General features: G+C 36.5%; 1 protein-coding gene across 5 annotated transcripts in view; it reads left to right on the forward strand.

The window, feature by feature from the left end:
* Positions 1-9,764, forward strand: part of arl15a (ADP-ribosylation factor-like 15a) — a 128,339-nt gene extending 118,575 nt beyond the window's left edge. For all 5 annotated transcript variants that reach the window (XM_016561085.1, XM_016561087.1, XM_016561088.1 and 2 more), the window contains one exon: positions 9,266-9,764. In XM_016561085.1, coding sequence (XP_016416571.1) covers positions 9,266-9,418 — 153 coding nt within the window. In that variant the 3' untranslated portion in view covers positions 9,419-9,764. The remainder of the gene's footprint in view (positions 1-9,265) is intronic.
* Positions 9,765-11,058: the final 1,294 nt, after the last annotated feature.

Genomic DNA, 11,058 nt, shown 5'->3' on the forward strand with positions numbered 1-11,058 from the left:
ATTGGTAATCAAATCGAATCGCAAGCTTGTGAATGAGAAATTTGTGTCAAAACCCAGCCCTACTGTTGGCGGGTCTGTTCAATATGTCCCTGTCTTCCTGTTTCAGTTGAAATTACATCAACACAATGCTGTGCGTTTCAAGGCACTTCAGTGGATCTTTAACATTAGCAATACTCCTGAGAAAGCATGTTTATGTAGATGTAACTGTTTCAGGTAAGAGTGTAGAAAGGGGGGCTGTTTGTGTACATTTCTAGCTAAAATGTTGTTTTTACATGTTCACATTACCATGCTTCACATGCTACTAATAACTGATGAAATCTCTTTGAACATGTACGTTTATGTAAGTCCATTAACAAGTTGATTTCTTTGTTTCAAAATTGCTCCTTAAAGATTATACTTTCACAGTCTGCGACCCACCTCCAAGTTTGAGGTATTTGTTTCTTTTTAAATGTGTCCAAAGCATTAGATATTGTCTGTAAGTGATATTTTATGGGGCCTCTTTGAAAGTCTTGTGCCTTGCCAAGCACATAACTGCAGGCTTTTTAGACATCGAAAAAACAAGTGAGACCAGCTCAATTTCATGGTAAGTGCATCTGGCGATATCTAGACATTTCTTTCAAGTGTGTTCTCCACAGCTGACTGATATCTTCAGGGGGAAACTTGTCACCCAGAGTAATTGGTCTTTTCTGATATCTGAGCACGCCCTTATATGCCCAAGGTGAGCCCCAGTGATGTTCTTCAGTTGGGACTTTCTGTCTAATGTAACAGTTGTTGAGTGCTGTCTAACCACAGCGACGCAGCACAAATACTCATGTTCACGAATAATTTTGAGCATACAAGAAATTGACCAGTTCATGTAAAACTTTCAGCAATTGCAATTTTGTCATTTCTTTTTTTCTCTCTCATTTTTGCATTTATGTGTTTGACAGATGCTTTTATCCAAATCGACTTGATCAGTTACAACTAAGCTCAGTTAATGGTCAACTGCTAAGTTAAAGGTGGAGTAAGTGATTTCTGGTAGCCAATGTTGATATTTCAAATCACCAAAACAAACACGCCCCTACCCCAAAAGGGTCTCGCCATCATGAGTAAACACGCCTCTTACTGCAAGTTTGTTTTGGTACTCGGCCCGCCCCAAAAGGGTCTCGCCATCATGAGTCAATCATGCTCTTACTGCCGATTGGCTACAAGTTTGTTTTGGTACTCGGCCCGACTCAGTTTTCTAAAGCGTTTTTGAAAAAATACATACGCCACCTTTAATGGTAATAACATAAAAACATATTTGCTACATCCATGCTGTCTCGAAAACAGCTTTATTTTTTAACAAAAAGTCACGTACACAATGTCTGAGCTCATTTGACCACACAAGCTTAATGAATACTACAATTGAACATGAGAAGGCAGACACATTTTTTGAGATGTTCGCTGACATATTGATTATACATTTTAATTTTTCAAACGAATAAGGCATGAGTTTTAGCAGATATTTATTTCCCTCTGGCAGTTTTGCAGCCCCAGTCGTTTTATTCAGATCTACAGTACCGTGTGGCGCTATATAAACACAGCTCAACATATGAACCCATTTATGTTCATTTAACTCTGACTGGTGCTATGAAATGGTCTAGTGGCTGTTTGCTTGGGCAAGTAACCAGAGAGTTTTGCGGTTTCCAAACCCACATGGAATTTATCCATCACACCCAAGAGAATGACTTGTAACCTGAATTGCCTTGGTAAAGCCCCAACCTCAAGAATGGAAATGAAAAGACATTCATATCTGCAGTTGACTGTGAAACACATAAATAATGGTGAGAACTCCAGAGCAGGACTGGATCCGTTGCAGCTCACGCTGGCTAGAGAGCAAAACGAAGAATTACAGTTCGGCTTCTGGCCACTGGCCTATTTGTGCAAGCCAGACACCCCATTCAGCTCATGCCATGTCTGGCCCTCTTTAGACAGTCATTCACATGGCTGCAGATTGTCTCCTCTCATCATATAGACGGGTCACAAAGTTCTAGCTTGTGTAAACAGTTGATAATTGTTTATGCCTTCTAGCCCACATTTGCGCATTTGCTGTTTTCACTGTAGTAATTTACACTGATATCCTGTCATTGTTTGAGTGACAGTTCCCTATTTGTGTTTTTCTGACGTGACACCTGTGCCAACACCCATTGATTCTCGTAGCTCTTCTCTTGAGATCATCAGATGTAATGGTAATCTCTGCTGGCCTAAAATCAGCAGGACACACTCGGCCCCCTGTGCAATCACCAGTCAAAAGTGGAAAGGTCTTAAAGTTACCACCCACTCTCGCACACGTAACAAACTAACATTTTGTTGTATCAGCTGGCTGAAAACAAGTCACGTTGATTATATCAATGTTTTTCTTTCATATCACTTATTTGTCTTATATTCTGATTGTGTTGTGCTTTATTTTGATGGTCCCTTTAACACATTCTCTTGACTAAGTAACGTTGCACCTACATATCTACTAACTGTCATTAAGAGTGTTAGTAGATTATTAGTAGACTAATAGGGTTAGAGTTAGAATAAGTTGACGTACCTGCAAAGTTACTTATAGTCAGTAGAATGTCTGTTGGGATAAAGAGTCTACTAATACTCTGAGAGTTAGTTGAGAGCATGTAGGTGCAATGTTACTTATTGTCAACAGAATGTTCAAAAGAGACCATTAAAATAAAGCGTTACCTGCTTATGTAACAGGGTTGTATTGTTCAGAATGCAAAATTGGTCATTTTAATTGAGGGAGCAAAAAGGCTTCATATTAATATCAGAAAAATCTGTGGCATGAGTTGAACTTTGGTTGACCGATTGGTCAAAAGAGGCAATTAATGCCCCATCCACATGTCGTTATCGAATATTCAAGTGTTTATCTGTTTTCTACCCCTGAACCTAAAAGCAAAAAATAAAGCCAAATTGGTCCGTGTATCATCCGATCATTCATTTTTTGATTTGAATATTTAAAGTAGATAAATGAGAAAACGGCTCCTTTTTTTTGTTTTTTCATTTTTACTCAAAAAACGAAAAAACAAGAAATCAGCATAATTTTTCGTTTTTCATTCAGGGGTAGAAAAATGAATAAACAGCTTGAATATTTGATTTCTACACTTGGGCTGGAATTAAATGCTTCTTTCTGCTGATTGGTCAGCCGAAGATCAAACCGTGACAGTTCCGTGCAGCAAAATAATAGTCCTCCTCTGCTGTACAGATTCTTAACACGTTTATTGCAACTACATTTAATCTTTTTTCATCAAACAAGCCAACTAATTGAATGAAAAAATAATGAATGTAACAAAAAGGATGCAGAACTCCAATTCAAAGGAAAGTGCACAAATAAAATCAATTGAAATTTAAAGAAATTCATATGAATGTACTTTTAACTGGAAAAACAAACTTTGAATGTTGACTTGTAAAAAGTTTGAAAATTTTGAAAAAAAAGAAAATGCCTTGAAAACTGAACGTTTATAGTCCAGGTAGATTACAGTTATCGGTTCTAATTGTCATAAAATCAACTTTACATAAGGACAAAACACATTAATATTTAATTTGCTTAAGATGGCTTCACTACATTCAAATGACATGAGTCATGCTTGAAAGAAGTACAGTGTTGTTTTCCTCCTGTTTTTGTTCTCCCATTCTGTCCATAGTGACTTTAAGGGAAATTTCTGGAACTAGACAACACAGCAACTTTTCAAAGCTGTAAGCTGCTCTCTCTGTTCAGCTAGTCCACTCATTGGTCCCAGTGACCTGAAGGCTTGACCGTATGACCCAGTGGTCATCCCAACAGCCATCTGCCACCATGGTGCAAGGCTTACCTTGTCCACACTGTCATTCAACTTCAAACTAACGTGAGCAAAACCAAAGAAATTTACACTTAGTTTTATTCATTTATGAGAAAGAAATAAATTCTTGCGCTCTTGTTTTCCTCATTTACGTGACCTGACAGATTCAGTGCTTGTGTTCTCCAGAAGGGGGCCTGCCGCAGACAGACGGACTGGTAAGCCAGCAGGCCCGGGGCAGCTCCTTTTACCAAGACGGATTTGTTAACACTGTTTGGGTCGGTCAGGCCCCGGGCTGAAGTGACCTAATCTGTCATTAAACTCCTGTTACACTATGAGCAAGGCACAGTTCAGTGCCTCCTAAAGACTCTGCTGGAGGAAAGACGAGACACAATCTTCTGACTCAGTGAAGTAGGCCGTCATGAAAACAGCAGACACTAATAAATCCCAACATGGCACAGTTAGATGCCTGCGCTGCTAAAACAAGTGCTTCGTATGTGATTCTTTTTGAGGTGGATTCAGTTACAGTACTTTGGACAAAAGACTCAGCACACAGAACAGTTTGATTAGATTTTTCAGGTCTTTCTGTCTGTTATCATCAGATTAGCAGCGAGTGTCCATCATGCTTGCAGATTGCGAAACGATAGATATAGTTGCATTTGTTTGTTGTAGCAGCATATCCTCTGGTCTAACTTTATCTGCCCCTTGAACACTATTTCCTTGTGCTTTTATCTACCAACACTTTGCAGGTTATCTCATTTGGTTATGGACATCTGATGCTGCATCTCTTTTGTTTTGAGGAAGGTAATAGATGACTATCTGTCTGTTATCTACACTAAATGTCTATGGATATCATGGTTTCACTATGTCTCATATCCCATTATCTCATATCAATTATGGTCATTCAGAAAAAAAGGAACTTAAATATACAGTTCCATTCAGAAGTTTAGAGTCGGTAGGATTTAAAAAAAAAAAAATGCTTTTGAAAGAAGTCTCTTATGCTCACCAAGGCTACAATTATTGAAACAAAAACAGGAAAAATAATAATAATATTAAATATTATTGCAATTTAAAATAACTGTAACATTTAATAATTAATTAATTTAATAATAATAATTTAATAATTCATGCATTTAGCAGACGCTTTTATCCAAAGCGACTTACAGTGCATTCAGGCTATACATTTTTTACCAGTATGTAACATTTAAAGGATTAGTTCACTTCTGAATTAAAATTTCCTCATAATTTTCTCACCCCCATGTCTGTCAAGATGTTCATGTCTTTCTTTCTTCAGTCGAAAAGAAATTAAGGTTTTTGAGAAAAACATTCCAGGGTTTTTCTCTGTATAGTGGACTTCAGTGGGGTTCACTGGGTGGAAGGTCCAAATTGCAGCTTCAGTGCAGCTTCAAAGTGTTCTACACGATCCCAGACGAGGAAGAAGGGTCTTATCTAGCGAAACGATCTGTCATTTTCTAAAAAAAAATTACATCGCATGTTAATGCCAAGTGTAAACGCAGCCATTGTTTATGCTATTAAAGGGGTAATGTGATGTTGCTAAAAAGAACATTATTTGGTGTATTTGGTGTAATGAAATGTGTTTATGCGGTTTAAGGTTAAAAAAACACATTATTTTCCACATACTGTACATTATTGTTTCTCCTCTATGCCCCGCTTTTCTGAAACGAGACAAAAACATTAAAACCCATTATAAACAAGGCATTTTTTTTGCATCCAGTGGGGACATAATTACGGATTATAATGACTTATACTGACTTTTTACGCATTGCATTGCATCGCGCCGCGTAAACATAAAACCATGTCTGCATTTGTGATCGGAGAAATGACAAACTACAAACGCTACTCTACACTGCTCAAAATTCGCGTTTGAATCGTCAGTGGCAAACTCTTTATATATAAAAACGTACTTACAGTCTGTGAGTCAGAACAGCCGGCATTGTAGTCTACTCTACCAGGATCAGGAAACAGTCCATAAAAATTCCATAAAATGCGCTGGACACATCTGAATATTTGGGTTGAAGTGTTCTGGAACAGTGTTGTAAATACAACTTAACCACTGATTTCTAGTCGTGTCCTCTCTTGGAAGGCCAAACAAAGTAGTTTTGCTTTCACAATGAAACGCAGCGTCACACACGGCGGGCTAGAGTGAGCAAAGGCCGGAGGCCTAGAGTGAGCGGCGGCGGCGGGCGGGCTTGCGGCAACCACATGTGACGACCCCGGGCTGGACTTCGCTTCGTCCACGGTGAAAGCCGATCCGGCGATCCACAGCGCGAAGTTGATGTATTTCCTCAGCGACCAGCACGCATCAGCTCTAGGCATGACGAAGCGGATATCGTCCTCTTTTGGAAGGCCAAACAAAGTAGTTTCGCTTTCACAACGAAACACACAGCGCCTTCACGACATGGCAGCGGCGGCAACAACAATACTACAGCGAGAATAAAAGTTACGCCTTCTTTCTTTGCGTGAACATTTGGGCGGCGTTATGCAAATCCTCCCACATCATGACGTAGACATGTGGGGGCGTGTTAGAACGAGCCGTTTTAGGCGTGGCTGACTCTTAACTTTTATAAAGAATATATCTTTGGATTTGAGACTTTAGTCTTTGCAACTTTAAAGATCTTCTTTATGCACCAAGAGCTTGTAACACTCCAAAGAGAAAGGAAAAAATAAAATCGCATCATATGACCCCTTTAAAAAAACACTCTTTTAATCTTTGTAATCTCCTCAGATGACAATGTAGATGTGTTAGAACGAGCCGTTTTAGGTAGGCGTGGTTGACTCTTAACTTTTATAAAGAATATCTCTTTGGATTTGAGACTTTAGTCTTTGCAACTTTACAGATCTTCTTTATGCACTAAGAGCTTGTAACACTCCAAAGAGAAAGGAAAAATTGAAATCGCATCATATGACCCCTTTAAAAAGTATATAATTATTCTTTTTTAGAAAATGACCGATCGTTTCGCTAGATAAGACCCTTATTTCTCGTCTGGGATCGTGTAGAACGCTTTGAAGCTGCACTGAAGCTGCGATTTGGACCTTCCACCCAGTGAACCCCACTGAAGTCCACTATATAGAGAAAAACCCTGGAATGTTTTCCTCAAAAACCTTAATTTTTTTTCGACTGAAGAAAGAAAGACATGAACATCTTGGATGACATGGGGTTGAGGAAATTATGAGGAAATTTTAATTCAGAAGTGAACTAATCCTTTAAATATGTTTTAAAATGTAAGTTATTCTATGATGGCGAAGATTTTGTGAAAGCCATGATGCATTTCTTTTTAGGATTCTTTGATGAATAGAAAGTGTAAAAGAACATAATATGTTTGAAGTAGAAATTTGTAACACTAAATTAGTGCTGTCAAACGATTAATCACGATCAATGAAAGTTTTTGTTTATATAATATATGTGTGTGTACTGTGTATATTTATTATGTATATATAAATACAAACACATGCATGTATATATTTTTAAAAAATGTTATGTTTATATATTAAATATATTATGTATAATATAAAATATAAGAATATAAATGTATATAGATGTAAATATTTAAAAAAATATATAGGCTACTCTATGTGTGTATTTATATATACCTAATAAATATACACAGTACACATACATATATTATGTAAACAAAAACTTTTATTTTGGATGTGATTACTTGTTTGACAGCACTACTATAAATGTATTCACTGTCACGTTTGATCTATTTAATCTTTCTATTTTTACCTATTATTTTGAAAGTATGCTGATATGATTTGTCACTCCAAACTAAGCAAAAAGCTGGTGATGTATTTAAATTTGAATATATTATTGATTTTGTTTTTCCTCATAGGTGATTTATATGTTGAATAGCTTGATAAAATGGTGGTGAGTGTGGAAATGACTGTGTGCAATGTGAAGGATGTTAACTAAACATTATACTATTGTGGTTCTCAATATTTTCCCAGGGTCTGGCAATGCAGCAAGGCAGAAAATACAGCTTATGATTATGATAATGATTGTGATATAAGGATCTTGAAAGTCCATTCGTTGTTGGCATCATCTGCAGTCAACTCTGGGTCCAGACTGGTGCTTGTAAAGTCTCTAGTAACTTTAGGATGGACATCCTGCGATAGAAAGCTGACATGCTAGGCTATGAGATGCAGTATGTGACAGTTCGGCTGAAGAGATGTCTTTAATCTAGATTTAACCTGATAAAGTGTGTCTGAGCCCTGAGCATTATCAGGATAGCCATTCCAGAGTTTTGGAGCCAAATGTGAAAAAGCTGTATCTCCTTTTGTGGGCTTTGATATGCTATGTACTGTCAATAGTCCAAACTTTTGTGACCTTAAAAAGTTTGACGGATTGTAGTGTGATACAAGATCGGTTATAAGGGACGTCAAACGTTTTCCTTCTATAAATGTGATTTTTATTATTACAAATGACTCCTGCAAAACTGACACTATTCCCTGCTATGGCTTACAGAGTTAATCATGTTGTGTCTTTTGAGCAGAAGCAGTATGATATTCCTTGAATAGGTCAAATTTAACAGATGGTTCTGATCTGCTCGTGCTATAATGAAGTGCTGACATAAAAGTATAATCAAGCACAGAGCACAAAGCTTTGACATATGATCCTCTTAATCAGTTGTTACTAACAATTTTGAGTACGTCAAGCACTTGTTAACTAAATCTGCATAGTTTCCCTGCTGCACATGAACCTCACGTTACAGTGCCTTGACATTAACGCATCTCTGCTGTTCTGTGAGGAACATTTTGACCTAATAAGCAGATACTAAGCTTTTTACCTTTTGGAAATGTATAAAAACTGTTTATGGATTTTTTTTTAGAGGATTTGTTTAGAGAAAAGAGAAAGTCTTATTGTTATGGTAAAATATCCCTCATGTTCTGTTTGAGGTCTCAGAAACACTATTTTAATAGCTTGAAACATACACAGGTTGACATGGGTTTTCCTAATTAATAAGTAAGTTTAAACATCATTTGAACTTGACAACACATTTCAACCTTCCTTCTTAAAAATGTTTTCATTGCTTATGTTAAGGGTGGCATAATAAAATATTATATCATTATATCATTAATACTATAGCTGCAATTAGGTTAGAGGATCTTAAGGAATTTGAAGGCAAACTAAATGATTAATTTGAATCCCAAACATAAAAAGTCAAATAAATCTTACAGTTTCAGTTATTTGATTGAACAGAATTTCAGTTATTACATTGTCTGTTTTTTCTTTATAAATACCTTTTCCCAAGGCCTCTTGAATCCTCACCAAATTAAACCCGACATCTACAAAATAATTTAATACATTCTTTTTTTTGAGAGACAAACCAAAATTCTCTGTGCTATTTTTATAGAGCCTCATAATTGAATAAATATTTAATAAATAAATAAATATTGAATAGAGAGAGTCATGATTGAATAAATATTTCTTTCTTTTTTCTTTTCTTTTTCAGATTCAGAAGTACTTTGAATTGCAGCCGCTGGCCCGAGGGAAGCGCTGGATTCTTGCAGGCAGCACAACGAACAACATGGAGGCCGTGAAGGAAAGTTTCAGTCAACTCATCCGCCTTTTGGAAGAGAAGGAGATGCTACCTAGCAGGATATGATTCAATCAAACTTCAAAGTGGAAAGTGGGTTTGAAGTGTTGTTTGCTAGAAGGCTTTTTTTTTTTGACTTCTTTGTCGTTGTTTTATAACCCACTGGAGACATAGATGCAAATTGCCACATGTTTTGATGAGCTGACTGACATATTTGTTACCCTCAGGTCAAGGGCCACACATATGCTGATTTAGTAGCAGGTGAACCAAAGTCCTTTAAAGAGATCAGGTTTTTACCATTATTTGTAAATGTAATTTGCTATTTGATAACCTATTTGTCGTTTATTAGTTGGTTGTCATGTGGTGTGAGTGTGGAATTTATGTAAATAATATATTGTACATGCATATATACATACAATATATGTATGAACTAATCCATATTTCTTATAATGGCTCAGAATCTAAATAAGCATTTTATCAATGATGATTATATTATATTATTATATTATATATATTTTTTTTTTAATTCAGCAAATCTAGTGTTCATTGCACTCATTATTCTTTCTTCCTTTTAGGAGAATGTTACAATGTTTTTCTAGACTATGTGCTGAGTTTCTTAATACTGGTTATGGGTACTTGCGTTTCTTTTTGTCAGATTTCTATCTCCAGATGATGTTGTTAATTTTGTTGTTTGAAAAGACCACACACCCCATTTACTTGGCACTGGCCAAGCTGTTTTCAGGTTTGAGCTGGAATACAAACTCTATCAATCAGTGTCGGCAACAGCTGCATTTGACAAGTCCCTGTCCGCCAGGCTTAAGCCCTCCAACTGTCTGTGGAGACTCCTCCCCGTCTGCCACCTCACTCCTCGCCCAGCCACGCTCTGCGGCCTCACCCGCTGCTTCCTGCTGGTATTATCCAAATTCCTCTCCACAAATTTAGATTTCTGACTGCGCACCTCTCTGATGTGTTATTTTGTCTAACGGGAGTAGTTTAGGACTCACACATGCTGTGTTTCTGTATTTATAGTGTTAACTAGGTTGTACATGTTGTGCCCGCCAATTGTCACTCGATGTCTTATTTTTTGCCACAACAAAAAAACACATATTTGTACTGCATTTAATTTAATTTGAGGCCATGTACCAGTTAGATGTTTCATGTGATCCTTTGTAAGTCCTCAGGGTAGCGCTTTACTGCAGTTACATTTTAAGCATTTAGCAGATGCCTATACTATAAGGTTTAATTCACTAACATTAGCCAATGCATTAGGTATCACGAACTACATATTGGATAGTTTTTACAGCATTTATTAATTTAGGTGAATGTTAATTTATACAGACAATATTTGAAATGTTTGTAATAAAGTAACTTGTTAATTGTTAAAACTTGTGAATTGTTCAATGTTAAAAATGTATTTGTATATGTGGAAATTAAACATTGCAAATATTAACCTTCACTGTATTATATTATTATAAACTAATATTATATAATAATTTATTAATGGTAACACTTTTGAATAGGGACCAATTCTCACTATTAACTAGTTGCTTATTAGCATGCCTATTATTAGCATATTGGCTGTTTATTAGTACATATTCTACATCCTTAATCCTAAACTTAACAACTACCTTACTAAGTATTAATAAGCAAATTAGGAGTTTATCGAGGCAAATGTCGTAGTTAATGGTTTGTTAATAGCGAGAATTGGA

This window comes from Sinocyclocheilus rhinocerous, unplaced genomic scaffold, assembly GCF_001515625.1.
Source record: "Sinocyclocheilus rhinocerous isolate Xijiao unplaced genomic scaffold, SAMN03320098_v1.1 scaffold468, whole genome shotgun sequence".
Lineage (NCBI taxonomy): Eukaryota > Metazoa > Chordata > Actinopteri > Cypriniformes > Cyprinidae > Sinocyclocheilus > Sinocyclocheilus rhinocerous.